At 46.2% G+C, this 16,826-nt stretch overlaps 2 protein-coding genes across 4 annotated transcripts in view; one reads left to right on the top strand and one right to left on the bottom strand.

Moving 5' to 3' along the window:
- The window catches only part of LOC119430974 (RNA-splicing ligase RtcB homolog), a 58,996-nt gene that overhangs the window by 11,539 nt on the left and 30,631 nt on the right, over window positions 1–16,826 (bottom strand). Inside the window, exons 1-6 of one of the 3 annotated variants that reach the window (XM_037698439.2) lie at window positions 9,984–10,118; window positions 9,740–9,844; window positions 9,239–9,385; window positions 7,931–8,030; window positions 5,524–5,680; window positions 4,553–4,602 (exon numbers count right to left, since the gene is read on the bottom strand). In XM_037698439.2, the coding sequence (XP_037554367.1) occupies window positions 4,553–4,602; window positions 5,524–5,680; window positions 7,931–8,030; window positions 9,239–9,385; window positions 9,740–9,835 (550 nt within the window). In that variant the 5' untranslated portion in view covers window positions 9,836–9,844; window positions 9,984–10,118. Of the gene's footprint in view, window positions 1–4,552; window positions 4,603–5,523; window positions 5,681–7,930; window positions 8,031–9,238; window positions 9,386–9,739; window positions 9,845–9,983; window positions 10,119–16,826 lie in introns of those variants that run through there. The other 2 variants (XM_049657261.1, XM_049657262.1) reach the window with 2 other exon arrangements.
- LOC119466562 (uncharacterized) overlaps window positions 10,789–16,826 on the top strand; it is a 110,584-nt gene continuing 104,546 nt past the window's right edge. The window contains exon 1 of the mRNA XM_049657284.1: window positions 10,789–10,950. Coding sequence (XP_049513241.1) covers window positions 10,911–10,950 — 40 coding nt within the window. The 5' untranslated portion in view covers window positions 10,789–10,910. The remainder of the gene's footprint in view (window positions 10,951–16,826) is intronic.

A 16,826-nucleotide genomic window follows, 5' to 3' on the forward strand; every position in this document is an offset into this window, starting at 1 on the left:
TTTCCAGGTAAATGCGTACCTGCAACCTTAATGTTCCTTTTATATTAAACAAATAAATCCCTTTATGAATTAGACAACCCTGAATATAACAACTCCAGATAAAGCAAATTATTCTCTAAACATCAAATATGCAAAACTCATGTAAAATAACTTGCTCGAAACTAATTATACATCGGATATACAGCAAACCCTCATAACTTTAACCGATATCTCGAAATATCGGTCAAGTTCAAATCTTTTCCTAGCTCTGTGCGAACTCCATGTATTTTTCACCTCTTATCTCAAAATGCTTTTGCACTGTTCTCAGAATATCTCATATTGAATGTGAAAATGTTGGGGAATAGTCAATACCCAAACGTTTCCATACCTTTCCATAAGCCACTCTTTATCATCCACCATTCACAGCCAGCTGCAATCTTATAATGCTGGCGGAGCGTTGCTCTGACCCCTGACAAAGCATGATAAGCCCAAGAAGGTACTCGTGACCTCTGCAACATGCATGCTCATGTGTGCATGGAGCATGGTCAGCTTGCTTATTCGCCATGCTCTGCGTTTCTAGGTTTGTGAATCCACGCGCTACCTTAGCCGAGACAAGTAATATGTTACGGCTGCTCAGAAACAAAGTTCAGTGCAGTGGCGGTGATGAACATCACATGACAAGTGTCGGGCAGCTGGAGAACACTTTCATCGCACAGGATGAAACCGCCAAGCAGGCAACCATCACAAGTTTCTTCTGTCAACAATAAATGGCTCGAAAATAAACCACAGTCAAAACCCTTGATAATGAAATCCTGTAACAATGAAATATTTTTCTATCCCCAGCAAACGCCCATCAGATTCAATGTATTTCGTATCTCTTGACAATGAAATATTGCTGAACTGCAATCTCGCATCTATGAAATTTGCTGAAACGTTACCCTGCATTATTACCTACTCGCGCAAGCACGGCAGACTCCAAAAAAGGCTCAAATGCCTTTGCTTTGCACTCAAATTACATGAAATACCACCACATTTAGATTGCATGGCTGCTGTCATTTATGTTTACAAAAACAACCAAGCACCAGAAGCGACCACGTGCGCTGGAAACACATCATGGCTGCCATCTTGTTCGCTGATTTCCACTTTTAACACCACGATCTGATGATGAGGCACGCCGTAGTGGGTAACTTCGGAATAAATTGGACCACCTAAGGTTAATGTGCGCCTAAATCTAAGTACACGGGTGTTTTCACATTTCAACCCCATGGAAATGTGGCTGCCAAGGCTGGGATTCGATCCCGCGACCTCATGCTTAGCAGCCCAACACCATTGAATGGCAGAGCCACATGTCTCGCCAACACGTGACATGTGACGACAGTTTTCACATACGTAGCAAAGTCCATAATCTGCTGTTCGGTGACAAAAATGCCAGCAAAACCAAAAGAAATTCCCGTCACAGAGACGTGGACTTGTTTAAGATGCTTTAGAGGATGGCCACAGCGTGTGCTGCCATGCATCAGGCCGTGATTGACTGATCATCTGAGAATATGTGTCTTCTACTTCAAAACGCTGGCTTCAGGATCGCCCAACGGGCATCACGTGCCGATTCGGTACTGCAGAAGTATATTTGTAAGAGGTCGTATTCTCGGTCAATCGCTTTTACGGAAACGACATATAATCACTTTGATGTTCTACACCAGACGTGTTGGCATCTACAGGCGACAGCGGGCACTGGAGGAATGCTGTTGCTCAGCGTTTGGTGCCAAGTTACACGAAATCTAGTGAAAGTGAGCGCATCTCTGAAGACAATCAACTGAGAGTACCGCTCCACGGCAGTGCTGCCATCGCTGACCGACATGTGGGGCGCACTTGCTGTTGACAATGTGGTTCTATAGCCTTGAGCTGAAGTACCGTATTTACACGATTGTAGGTCGACCCATTTTTTCAAATTTGGCAATCCAATGTTGGGGGGTCGACTTAGAATCGAAACCGAACCGTGTACCGCTAGTAACGGCAAGAGAAACGAGAAATCAGGGGCGCTACGGCGTGGTTACAACTTTGCACCTACGTTTTTATGGTTACGGTAGAAGCGTAGCGTAATAATTTACTGTATTGCATACATTTTGATTGCGCGCACCACGAGCGCACGGCTCTTGTGGGAGCATCGATCATGGAAGAGCCGCCGTTTAGGGGGTATTGGTAGATGGCGGAAGAGCCGCCGTTTGGGGGGTATTGGAAGTTGGCGGAAGAGCTTTTCTTTGAGATACGATTGTTTTCGACGGCCGCGCGGATCTGACACTTCTGCTGTTGTGCTGAATCGTCGCGTCTGTCATGAGTGCCAAGAACTTTCGGCGCTCGTTCTCAGCAGCGTTCAAACGGGCTGCTATCCTCCATGTTGAGGAAACTAACAACTGCGCAGCGGGACGCAAGTCTGGAGTCAGTGAACGTGTGGTGCGGCAGTGGCGGCTTCAGCGCGAGAAAATTTGGCCTCTCTGGCTACTGTGTGCGGGTGGGTCCTCTCTGCGTGGGGGGCTGTACCGCGCGTTGTCGTGGTGCGGTCGTTCGCGAAGTGTGGACTCACACTTGATGACGACGTGCTGTGGGACCGCAGCAGCTATGACGGCAGCAGTACCAGTGAGGTCAACTCTAGTGACAATGAGTATTCTTAGCAACCCCATCAATAAATTTCCCTTATGTGAAATGCACTCGCGTGGTTTTTCTCCCCCATCCCCAATTTTTTTTTTTTTGAGACATGCAAATTTGGGGGGGTCGACCTACATTCGAGTCGACTTACAATCGTGTAAATATGGTATTTTGGTGTTACAAAGTTTCGTTTTGCGATACATTCTCTATCAGTGCTGTCTCATTTTGCAACGACGAAATTCTCGCGGAAATCGCTTTCTCCGTAGATATCGCTATTGAGGAATTTAACTGTACATTGACTCCGTTTGTGGTGCAGATGCGCGAAATGTTTGGTATCTGTTTGGAATTTTCTTAAGTAACAAGTTCAGAGCCGCGATTCTGTAGCGTTGCCTTTTCTGATGCAGTTTTTTATCGCAATTCGTCAGTGGTCACAGCAACGCTCCACCCACATTATCAATGTGAGGAGCCAGCCAAGTATGGTGGATGAAAGAGTGGCATATAATCGAGCAGAAGAAATCTCTGCAAAATTGTGGTCCTGAGGCAGTATTCCCGGCTGATTACAGTGGTATCTCGTTGATACGATCTTCACGGGAACCGGAAAATAAATTGTATCATCTAACGTATTATCCAACTAAATCATCCCAAAAAACTTATTACGCAGAATTGTATCAACGAGGTCCCACTGTGCTTTTTTTTGGTGTACGAGCACTTTCGCGATATTTCGTGTGACTAGGCTTTGGGCATGTCGGTGCCACTCCTGCAGGGTTCTCGCCACGGTGGGCAGCGGTGGTATTGCTGCCCACCAACCTCTTGGGCTTCAACTTTGCTGTACGTGGGGACAACTTTCTGTGCCTATGCAGTGGAAGCTAAGAGCGCGAGGAGCTGGCTTCCACAAGCGTGCCGTTACGGGCAAGCATGGACGCCGGCGGGAAGCAGCCTCACACGCTCATGAGCCAGACACAAAGGCCGGGAAGCTGGCGGTAAATGCGGACAATCACGGTACTAGACCTTGGAATGCAACCGTATGGCATCCCCGAGTGCATGGAAGTACATTTCTCCGCGCGCGTAGCTGGTACGGCCACGGAAAGAGGTGTGCACAGAAAGAAGGGCACAAACCAATGCGTCGCAGTTTTGCCAGAAATTTGAAGCGTTGATTGCAATAGCAAACTAATGGACAGCTATCGAAGTAAAGATAGTAGCTTTATCAGACATAAACTTGTAAACATAGGCATACCAGCTCAATTAACAAGCATGGTGTCACGTTCACACAAGCAAACATGAACGCATCTCACTCGATGATCGCGTAAAGTCGCTGTCAAGACGCTGTAGTGGGTAAACGCAGCCGCAGCAGTGCGCGAGTTGACCTTCCTCCCGCCGCTCACATCAACGCGAACTATGCCGCGAAAACACAGCGCAGGGTGGAAGGACTCTGCCCCCGCCGTAGATAGCTTTCAAGATACAGCCTCTGTGGCTGGAGTGCGCCCCCCCCCCCTCCCTACCCCCCGGCGCCTTGCGGCCCAGCGGGCGCACGTGGTCGCTCGGGTAGCGTGTGGACTTTATGTGGAACCTCACGACGACGACGGCAGAAATGTGCCTGGAGTGTCCATACAATTGCTATCACAATAAAAACAAGACCCCACCCAGTTTTTTTCCCTCCGGTGCTCTCAACCAATCAGATAAGGCGACCTTGAGTTTTCAACAATATGGCGGATTTCAACAAGTACCCAGAATAGCACCCCCGTAGGCTGCATTTGCAGAAATAATGTCTCTTGCATTGTTGCATAGTGTGATTGCGCTTAAACGTCTGTTGTGTTGTCATTATTAACCCTCCGTTCTGCTTTAAAATAAACACCTGTGTACAGAACACCCCCAAGCAGAGCCTACAGGAATGAGGGCTATATTCCCATACAGAGATGCAATATGCACTGACCTTCTCTCAAGGACCAATCCATGCCCATCTCCAAGGCCTCTTCGAGGTCTCTAGGAAGAAATTATGCATTCTTGTGAACTCAATGGCCAAAGTAGCAGCACAAGCACAAACTGGAACGATACTGCTGTCATATGACAATGTGTCAGCACAGGACATTCAGTATTACGTCCAAGCCTAATGTTTTGAAATCATCCAGCAGTCAAACGAATGTTACAAACATTGCATGCTTTATTTTAATGATACAGTAGACATTCGTTAATTCGACTATGGTTAATTTGATCCCGGCCGAAGGTCCCGGCCGGCGCCCATACATTTCTGTGTGCCCAAACCTCTTATTTCGATCTCAAAATTGGCCTTCGCCAAATAATTCAGCGCACACATTTTGCAAGCAATAAACCTGCCTTGCTCACACATTCAATAAATGAATTTCAGCAATAATGTCAAAGGGTTGTATTAAAAATTGCAGGAGTCACATTTAACTGCTTTTATTACAAGTTTAACCTTGATTAAGAAGTCTATGTGTGCAAATTATTATTTTGCTAAATTGAGAAAAACTGAAAACACTTTGCACATTCATGTGAATAACATCATTCAAGAGCAAAAAAGATGTAATGTTTGCCTCCGTATGCGCTTATCAGACAGCGAACCTGTTGAGCATGTTTTGTGTTCCTAAACGGAAGCTTTGGCAAACCTTAACAGGTCAATGGCGTTCCATAATCCGAATGGAAACCTGGTCCATACCCATATATTATCCATATTTCCACCAAATTTCTTTGAATTGAGGGAGACAGAGTTTACTTTGTTGCGTCAAGGTTTTTAACACATTAAGCTCTATAGAGAGCACATATCAGAGAATCTAAAGCACTTTGTTAGGTCGAAAGTGTTATAAAATCAGGATTCATTAGATTTACATTTGACTGTACACGTGGGAATTGAGTATCAGAAGCTGCTTACAAGAAGCAGCAACACACCTGGCGTTCATGGGAATGATTCCCTTGGAGCCGACGCCAACGGGGATGTGGTCGAACATGCTCTGTGCCAGTTGCTCCTTGATGGGCAGAACGTCTTTCTCCATCAAGTTGGTTCGCAACAGACGCACACCACAGTTGATGTCGAAGCCCACACCGCCTGTTTCCAGCAGGAATCACTGGTCAAGTTAACAGTCCGTGAACAACATGAACCTTAAAAAATTTCAGACAGGCTGCTGTCATAAAACATGATGTCAGCAGATGTTGGCTCTGCATTACGTCCTTGCCAAAAAGTCTTAATCATTCAGCAGCTCAATAAAAAAAAAAAGTATACACTCTATAACTAAAAGCTAAGCGCCAGATAGCTATTGCCGACAATGGATGGCTCTAAAGGAAGCCACTTATACTTCTTCCATGAGCCATTTGACTAGTTGAGATTGGAACTCACTGCCAACTTTGATGCTTCCTTAGCTTGATGTATTTAAAATTGCACGTGATGAACACTGTAGTGTATACGTTTATTTATGCTTTGCAACCGAGATTTAGTACTGGCCACGAACATGTATGTTGCAATGAATCTTTACTCATGCATTGAACATATATGTTCAAATGTATGTCTTTTGTTCATGCATAAATACCATAGTTCCTGTTATATCTGTACATGTTGCCCAGCTCCTTTCTGTGACACCCTATGTGCCTTGAAGGTATTTTAATAAATAAAACACTATACAGTAGACTGCTGTTATGTTTACTCTGGCTAATTCGGTCCCGACCAAAGGTCCCAGCCGGCGCCCATGCATTTCTATGGGCGCAAGCGCTTCCTATTTCGATCCTAAAATTGGCCTTTGCCGGATAATTTGAACTTGGCCAGTCAGCCCGCATGCGCCCGACTCCTGTTGTGATGCCCAAAGCAACCCCTTTAGTGGCAGTGTCTGTCTTGGCAGAGCTTAGGGGACAGTGAATGCGTTGAAACGCCGTCATCACCCGTACAAAACAACTGTTTTCGGCCAGCCCCCCTAGAAAGATTTTCAAGTAATAACCGTAACTTGCAATGTCCGATTACAATATATTTACCAGATTCTAACCCATGACTTCTTTTTATTTCTAAGAAAAGTGGGCCGGCGGTGCAATCGGATACGAAACCAATACCGCATTTGCGGTGTTAGTGTGTTTTGCCACATAACACCAACGTACTGCAGCGAAGCTGACTTGAGGGAAATGGTTGCCAATGTGTAACACACATTTTTCTAGCTAAAAAATCACGCGTGTGTTAAGACTTCTACTTTGTTTAGGGGGGTTAATGTAATTTCTGCGTTAGTTGTCTGCTTTGGACACACAGAAAGTGGGCACATGTTTGGTTCGGGGGGCATGTTACTCTGGCACATACTGCCCAATGAATTGGCAGTGTATTGGCATTTTTTATGCATCTTGTTTAATTCGACCTGTCAGATAATTCTATCACCTTCATCAGTCCTGTTAAGGTTGAATTAACGGAAGTCAGCAGTACTCAGTTTAATACATAGCAGGCAACCCTACAAAGGTTTTAGAGCGTTTTCTCTTACTGATGGCATTTCCAATAAAAAAGTACAGCATCACACACGAAAAGGTTCTATAGCTATGCATCATGCAAGATGCAGGGATTGAGGTGCGCCCCTGCGTTTTTGTGTGGCAATTCACCAATTCTGTCGTCCTTACGCCTTTTCCTTTCCTCGCATTTCCTGACGTGAAACACTCCATGCCAAAATAGCAGTCGCTGTAGGTGGGAGGGGCTTAGAGACAGTGACATTAAATGGAAATGTCTAATTAAATTGTGCGCTTTGAGCCCAGTTATTCTTGTGTGTTGGGCCTCCTACTCTCAGTTGCAATGATAAACTGAAAATAGTCAGAAGACCGTGTCATGAGCCCTTTAAGTTTATGCCACAAAGTAGGAGATATTTAACGCCTGGAAGGAGTTGCCGATCTACACCTATTTCCCACTGAACTGGTAGAGTGACACGTTTCTATGGCCACAGCACAGCTCTTGCAACCAAAACCCAGTATGTTGCATACAGGAAGCACAAAGGTGAACAAGTTATATATAATTTGACTTAACCTTACATCTACAAGTTGTAGTTATACATAGAAAGCATACATAGAAAGCACCAAAGACCACTGCACTGTGAAATGCACACAGTGAGACTTCTAAGACTTCATTACTTGCATAGCTTCTGCAGTATTGCGTAAAAATTATGAAATGGACTATAAGGCTATGTGAGACCAAATTTGTCTAACTGACGCAAAATTTGCACCTGCAGTTTGCAAACAGCAACTAGTCCACCAATAACATGTTTGTGATGCCTAGATATCAGCTCACACTCAGTGAAATAGCAATTACGCAATGTCTAATTCAGGTCAAACAATGGTTGCTTACCAGGTGATACAATGGCCTTGGGATCATCCATGTCAAATGCTGCCATGTTGCCAATCGCAAAGCCATAACCAGAATGGATGTCGGGAAGCCCTATTGAGTGCTGGATGATGAGAGTGCAGGTAATGCATACACATTAAGTCATACATGTCCCCAATCTCTGGAGGTATGGAATAACTCTGATAAGGCTGCTGGTCATAAAACTGGTCTGTCAGCACACATTGGCTCTGCATTACGTCCTTGCCAAAAAAGTTTCTAATCATTCAGCAGCCTGTCGTAAACACAGCATTGAAGTGCAATATCAAAGCAAAATAGAGATGTAAAAAGCAACATAGGAGTTTACTCTGGACTGTGCCAGACATCCCATGTCATGTTGGAAGTGCAGTAAAGGTTATTTCTTCGTGTGAGACGTTTCCTAGTTTTCTGCAATGATTCTTCCTTAATTCTGTCTACAACAAAAGGGTAATGCTCAATCAGATAGGCTGAACTGTGTGTCAATGAGTTTGTACAGATCAACTTCAGAACCAGTACACTCGGTGAAATCAGAAATTACTATGCACCAAGGAATGCAATTCATACTGGTGTCAGGACGTGCTATATCTTAAATAATGAAAATAAATGTATTTGCAGCATGTACCATTGTGGCCATTCCTGCACAAGAACACCAGTTTTAAAAGTTCAGAAGAGCACCACTTATTTCAAGAATACTCTTAAGAATTATAAATTAACATAAGAACTTAAGTAATTGAGATTTGAGATACTAAAGTGCATATTTTAAACTTGCTGAAGTGCAAATAGGTAAAGATTGATGGCAACTACATTAGGAAGCAAATTCTGACTGTACAACATGGACTTTACATGAACCCAAAGATGGCAACTATAGTAATACTGCTGTCACATGCACACTTTCGAAGACAATTTAACTTAAGTGCTATCGAAATTCATGAGGCTGATTTGCTCCTGTGTGCAAGCTTGCAGACAGGAGCCAATTGAACTTACATGCGTTGCATTTGTTTCAAATGTTCTTTGAATGCATGCGTTTGACAAAAGTATAATTTACTGGTATCACTGACTTACTGGTTCGATTTATTTCCGCACTGTGCATGTTATGAGGGATGCAAGATGAAAACGCTTATGTCCAGAGATTCCCCAATCCTTATCCCAGATCGGTAGGAAAACGCAGATTTGATGCAAGATGAAAATGCTTATTATAGCCCGAGATTCCCGAATCCTTTTCCCAGATTGGTAGGAAAAAGCATATTTGCTTGGTACAGAAAAAAAAAAAAAAGAATCAGCGCCAACTGTACTCACTCCAACGATTCCAGGCAAGGCGGCCACATTTCCAATTTGTTTAACACCTGGCAGGAATCCACCAACGTTTCCTGGGCGGCACGAATTCCGCAGCTCTTCGAACATCAGCTTCTCTAAGAGGTTGTTCACGTAGAAAATTCCTTCAACCTGGAAGTGTTATAGAAAAACAAAAGGCAGAGGGGCATCGCAGACAAATGATTCAGCGGCGTCCAGGTGCTTGAGAGTATGGTGTGTTTGTCGAAAAAAAAAAAAAAAATGCCTCGTTGACTTAGCAAACCGCTTAGGCTAAGGAATATCGCGTCGCCAAAAATGGTTGAAGCATGTGCATGAACAAGCCACAGGCAACAGCTTAGTGCCACGCCATTTTTATAATATGCAGATCTTGCAGTGCAGCCCAACATCGTTTTTCTTAGATGACAGCATGCAAGCAAACGACCGAACAATGCCACGTAAACGCCGAAGTTGGCAACGGTGGGAAGCCGGCATTGCAGCCGTGCTCACCTTCATATTTGGCACGAACCCTTTCTTGATACGCCACGAGACTGATGTCATTTTTTCGAGGAAGCCGAGCTCCTCATTGTAGCTGCGGACACCCATCTTGGCGGCCTAGGAAATGAATAAGAACAATGGTAGAGACTGTAACAATGGTATTTTCACACACGTGGCGACTAAACCGGCGCCGTACTGCACTTCGCCAAATTTTGCCCAGCGCTTGCAGCCGCCATTCAAACTTCAAGCTACCCACCTAGTGAACGCCCAAGGCGCCACGCACAGCGGAGCACGAACTTCTCAGCAAATTTTGTACAGGAGACCCATCGCTACAAAAGCGAAAAAAATGTACGAGCAGGCAGCCTCCTCCGCTGGTTGATGTTGAAGCGAGTGTTGGCTAGTAGCCAAAGAGGGCTAACGGCTAACGTAGAAACAGTTGATGATGGTGATAGTTGTAGTAGTTGTTGTCAGAAAGTTCTAACAGCCTTTGTTTTTAGCAGCTTCACTAATTATGTTACTTCACCCCGTGAAGCTTCTCGTATGCTTATTATGAAATGCGTGGCCGGCATTGCATATTTTTATGCTTGGCACTCCACAACCAACAGGGAATCCGAGCATGGCCTCCGAGATTTGCAAACAAGCGCTGTCAGAGGTCATCAACCACGGTGCACAGAAACACGCAGCTCAAGGCTGGGGGGGGCTACGACAGGTAATAAAAGTCAAGAACGGCAGTACTTGTTTTTGCTTGGTACTGCCACATACGGCGCACGTTGCAGCATCGCACAGTTGCAAAATGCACAGCTGTGAAGTCACTTGAAGTGAAGGATTCCCCGGATGGATAAATTGATGGATGCTATGAGCGTTCCCTTTGAAACGGGGTAATGGGTTGCGCCACCAAGCGACAAGCGGACTGGGCTTTACGGACTGCAGGGCACGAGCTCGCTCTAGCGTGCATGTGTTCCAGTTCCGCCTTGAAGTGCTTATTGTACTTTCAAGGAGAGGGCGCCACATGTTTAAAAAGCGCGCGTTGCACAGCGCGCGGTTTTTCGTTGCGTTGTAGCAGACGCCGCGGGAAGAGAAGTCGTCTGCTGTTGCCCGTAGTTCTCTTGGCGTGGTGGTGCGCTGTGTGGCGTGGTGTGGCCAGCTTTCGCTTTCTCGCTGACTGCACCGTTGTTGTGCCAGGATGCGGCCTCACATGCGACTTTGGATACTTTGCGTCACAGGCGAGCGGCTTTTTCGTCATCTTAAGAATTATTTATGGCAAACGCAAAGGAAAAAGCTATGTAAACGCTACCTATAAAGTAGCCAAGCAACGTGCTTTACACGGTTCTTTGAGGCATCACGCCTAAGTCCTACGGAAAGCGAGTCATTACTTCATTACGGTATGATTTGAATAGGCAATATATAAGAACACTGCCATGTTGCATCAATTGCTTACCATAGTACCGACCAAAATGCTGCACTGAATTGACATCGCATCGGCTCTTGCACGAAAGCATTTTGCTAATAAGGAATAAAAGGATGACCAAAATGCGGAACTTTCGGTTATCGTTACACTCACTGAATAATTTATGTTCTAGGTCAAAAGCGTTGTCATGAAAGTTTAGATTACATTCTGTTAGGCATGTTGTGCAGCTGCTAGCGCTTGTCGTCGATGTGAGCCTGTAATCAAGGAGGCTGAATGGTGAAACGCATCTGCCGCGAAACTGCAAACAAATAAAGCGCCTACGTGCGATAATTTATTGTACGCACGGTGGGCTCCGGATAAACGAAACTTTCGAATAATCCGAATTGTGCTTTCGAAGTTGGTTGGTTCCTAATTCTACATACAATCACATACCTAGCGCAATCGAAGCAGTTTTATTCTGAAGTTACAATAACATTGAATGCAACCATACTGCAAAAGCTTCGTTAGCTGTAATTAATGTGCCACGAACGGTATAGTTCGGAATGGTGCAATAGTTTTGAAGCAATCACATGAACGAAGCGCTGTAATTCTCGTGGATTATACCAATGTGTTAGGGAACAAAAAACGCGTCAGTGGCATCATGAAAATAACCGATCGGCGACGGCATACGGTAAATTCTTCTATAAAGCAATTTCGATGCACGAGCATCCATCTGCATAGAAGCCGAAAATATGCGCAGGCTTTTGTTTATACACTTTAGTTATTTCGGCAGTGCAGGCCTCATAACTGTGAGTGACAATTAACGCGCATCTGCGTTGCTGTGAACAACTTTGAGCATTCCACGCAGCTTTATTGTATTCAGCACCACTGAGTAATAATCAAAAGGAAAAGTTTTCCACCGAAGCAGGCAATTAATACAGATTTCATAGCGCACCGCAACGCGCTTGCACGTTCCTGTTATGGTTTTGAGGTCTGTATCCTTCTCGTCCTCGCAAGTCATAGCATATATCTACGACACTCTGCATTTCCCGAAACCTCGGCTAAGCGAAGATAAAAAAAAAAGCGCGCCGTTTGCCTGCGTAGCTTATACTGTAGTATAAATGAAATTGAATATATATAGGTGTCAGGGGCGGCTTGTACTATTGCGGTGTCACCCAGCTATATATAAAATGTTCCTTTTTCCTTTTTTTCTTGCGCTGGCTCAAACGCATCGAGTCCACGTTGTTTAGTTTGATCAAGTTAAGGCTTCTAGCTTCAACTGAGCGACGGTTTGTGGACGATAAAAAAAAAAAAAAAAAAAACAACAACAAAAGCAACCCAGACAACAAGGCAACAGCGATAATTTATGCGAATGACGCAGGCGCGTTTGCCCTATTGTGCACTCTGAATTACTGAATGTCGCATCCTTGAACAAAGCTTAGTAAACTCGCAACGAGATGTTACCGGTACATTCATTCGACTTAACTATAGTTACAGTATCAGAAGAATGATAGGCTATCGGAAGGGCATACTCTTCGAACCACATGACCTTTACTTTCATATGGTTGTTTTCTATGCTGTAAATTGTCGTAATTTCTTTAGTCTGTTTATTGATTGATCGAATTGGCTTGGTAAATTAACTGTGGCGCCACCATTCCATTATTTAGGATGGAATGGAAATTCAAAGCTATTATTTTCTCTTAGCAGTTCATCTTTCGCAAAGTAAATTTTCATGGGCGCGGAAATCCCAAGTTTTGAGTTTGTACAAAAAAAAATGTTAGTAAAGATGATGAAGGTAAATATATTTAATTAGACGGGGAATTAACAAATTTACGCGGGTAATACGTGCATTAGGAAACGTAGGCGTGAATTTACTATAGACTCCGCCTCCCTAACACAGAAAGTCACCCATAAATCTTGCCGGCGAAGGCAGACAAATCACACGACCTCGCGCACTATAGCGTTTATTCTTGTCGCAGCAGCTTCCGTTTTATAAAGCCTCACACGCGTCATCGACTCAAAAGAACGGTCGCGCAGAGCGGAGGATTCGGTTGGCATCCCGCTTGAGTGCCTTTTATTCGCGCCGTCTGTAAACGGGCGCTGCACGTCATCCACGCGTTTTCTCGTTGCGCGGGATTGCAGCATGGCGCTGCCCATCAGTGCAGACGTACGCTGCTCCTGGCAGACGTCAAACCTTCACCGCGCATATGACTTGCGACCTTACGGGCACGACTGCAAACTAAACAGACAACAACCTGAAGAAAACAAGAAGGCAGAGTGGGTCACCGCATTAGCCTATTTGCTTGTATGCACAACGGCCTTCAAGTGTCGAGAGGTCGCGGCATGTGTGCGCAGCGGAATCTTCGAGCACGAATCGGGTGTCGACTTTGACGGAAGGAATGCGCGCTATCACGCGTTGCTTCTTGTATACGTTGGCGAGAACAGCTTAGCGGGGTATCTTACGGGAACATATAAAGAAGAAAATATTTCCGACCCCTTTGATGTGCTCCAGAGGTATTCAAATGCTAAACAGCGTGACCTTGACATCGGCACTATTTATCGAAGGTTGACTCCCACGAAAGTGTTTAAAATGTTGTTGGATCAAAGTAATTGTACTGAACTGCTTTAAGCTTAAAGTGGTGTGATACTCAATTGCATGCGATTCTTTCGTTTAGGAATGAAATGATTCGGCGTGCCTCCCACCAACGTATTCTGTGTAGCATTTGCCGCAAGCACTTGTTCTGGTCGCTTTAAAATCAAAGCTGACCTTTCCGTAATAGTTCCCCCTCTAAACTCATATTTTTCTCTTTATTTCCAAAGATACCGTTTCAATCAGCTCTTTTGACAAAACTTTGAACAGGTATAAATAAACAGATAAAAACATTATCAGTATAAGCATATTTTTCAATGTTTACTTTTCAATATTCACACCATGTACCTCCTCGCTATTATTTGAACCGAATATTGCTTCATCATTTTTGTTTATATGTGCTATAAAATAGAAAGTTGGCAGGGTTGGTGAAAGTGCACATTGAAACAGCGCGAACGGAAGACACTCAAAGGTGAAGAAGGCAACGGGACAAGCGCGCTGACTCGCAACGAAGCTTTATTCATACACAACAGGGTAATTTATATAAACACACAAAATCAAGATGCGTAAACAAAAGCACGGGTACTGACAGTGCTTTTGTTTGTGCATCTTAATTTCATATATATATATATATATATATATATATATATATATAATGCCACATGCTATATCGTCGCCGCGGGTATGTGCCCGGCCATGGAAACGACGCTGAAGTAGCGCGCGGGTAGAAAAACAGAGACGACAACGACGTTGCGTTTTGCTGCTCATATAAAGTACTTGTATACGTGCTGTACGCCTGCTTCCACGTCTCCTGCGAGGTCGTGACACTGGTGGAGGTGCTGGGTAGAATTGCCTCATGCTTAGCACCCCTTCGCGGAGCCATCCATCGAACGCGGAATCGCCTTCGCTCGTCGAAACTCCGGTTCACCGGTACAGCCGCCGCCTGCTAGGCCTGACGCCCGAGTTCAACCCCTTGCAGGATCCTGCCGGACCGCGTCTAAGTACTACCGCCATGGCCACTGCAACTCCATCGCAGGTGACGCTACAGCATCCTATGGTCCCAGAAAGTTTCCATGGTGACGCCATTGAAGATGTCCAAGATTGGCTGGACCAGTTCGAGCGTGTCGCCAGTCATAATGAATGGAGCTCCCGGCAAAAGCTGTCTTATGTCTATTTTGCTCTTCGAGACAGTGCGCGGACATGGTTTGTGAACCGGGAGAGGAGCCTGACCACATGGGATGCCTTCCGCACCCAGCTGCTAGACACATTCACTAGCAGCGACAGAAAAGACAATGCGCAGCGCCTTCTCGAATCTCGTGTTCAGAAGCCAAATGAGAGCGTTGCCATGTTTGCAGAAGATATGGCCCGCCTTTTCCACAGAGCAGATCCTGAGATGGCCGAAGAAAAGAAGTTGCGCTATCTCTTGCGGGGAGTGAAGGAGCAGCTGTTTGCCGGACTCGTGAGGAATCCACCGACGACAGTGGCCGAATTTACCAAGGAGGCTACCGCTATCGAACGGGCACTACAACAGCGGTACCGCCAATACGATCGCGCGAGCTCGCCAACAAATGCTTCACTGCTACCTGAGAGCGGCGGCACATCTCTGCGTGAAGTTATCCGAGAGATTGTGCGAGAGGAGATCCGGCAGCTCGGAATTGCTCCCATGGCACCAGCGGTGGCTTCTGTCGCTGATGTCGTCCGGGAGGAAGTTCGACAGGCCTTTTCTTCGCCCGACTGGCAAGCGGCGCCGCGACGATGCACATACGCGGAAGCTCTTTGTCGTCCACCTCCCGCCACTTCGATGCTGCTGACACCGTCGACCACTCCGACGCAGCCACCGCCGCCATCCCCGACGCCCTATCTTCGACAGTCACAGCCGCCGCCAGCAATGCCGTATCGCCGACAGCCGATCGCTGCGCCGCGGTCTTACGGAGAATTCCCTGCCGGCTATCCGCTACGAAAAACCGATTTGTGGCGCACCGCTGACCGCCGGCCGCTATGCTTTCATTGCGGTGAAGCAGGACATGTTTATCGAGCTTGCCACTACCGTGCAGCTGGGTTTCCCAGATTTCCCACCAACTATAGTTACCCTCGGTTTGACGCTCAACGTACTTGCGACGACAATCCTTCCAACTTTCGACCGGAAGGTTCAACGACGCCTCGATCGCGTTCCCCATCACCGGCTCGTTACACCCAACCAACCCGTCGCGATTTTCCTGACGCCTCTAGGGGCAGGTCTCCTAGCCCGCGCCGGGGAAACTAGAGGCAGCGACCTCCGGGGGTGAGGTTGCAAACCGTCCAGCTTCCCAAGAACCCCCATCACCGACGATCGACGACTCTACGACTCCGACGATTCCAACCACACCACATGTAACAAACGCCGTCAGCGCCGATCTTGTCGTTAGCATTGACGGGCACCAAGTGGCTGCTCTCGTTGACACTGGTTCGCATTTTTCGATAATGAGTCTAAAGCTAGCCGACAGACTAAGAAAAGTGAAGACGCCGTGGACCGGGCCCAACATCAGAACTGCCGGGGGCCAGTTGATGACGCCGATTGGAAAATGCACAGCCAGAATCATAATCGCCGGTTCAGCCTTCGTTGCCACCCTCGTCATTCTCTTTGAGTGCTGTAAAGAACTTATTTTGGGAATGGATTTCTTGAGGGAGTACGGTGCAGTTATTAATGTCCGCGACCGCATGGTGACATTTGCTACGAGCTCCGAAGACGTCGACCCCGCGGATGACCAGCGACCGCGTTTACGTATCGCCGACGACGACGTCACGCTTCCGCCGCGAAGTTGTTCCCTCGTGCCTGTCATCTGCGATAACTTGCACACCGGGCCTGGCGTCGCTGAACACATCAACGCACTAGTACTGAGTCAGGGCGTTTCCGTCGCCAGGGCCGTCATTAATGTACTCGACGGACATGCTGAACTCCTGCTGACGAATTTTAGCAGGGAACGTCGACAGATTGTTAAAGGCACTGCTGTTGCTTACTTCGACGAAATTGCCCCAATACAAGACTGCCTCTCAGTGCAGCACGCGGCGTCCACCGCGCCTATGCCTGCACCTGTGGTTGATGTCAGTCGAACTTTATCGCCCATCGAACGCACCAGCCTTCT

Source organism: Dermacentor silvarum, chromosome 10 (assembly GCF_013339745.2).
Source record: "Dermacentor silvarum isolate Dsil-2018 chromosome 10, BIME_Dsil_1.4, whole genome shotgun sequence".
In the NCBI taxonomy this organism is placed as follows: domain Eukaryota; kingdom Metazoa; phylum Arthropoda; class Arachnida; order Ixodida; family Ixodidae; genus Dermacentor; species Dermacentor silvarum.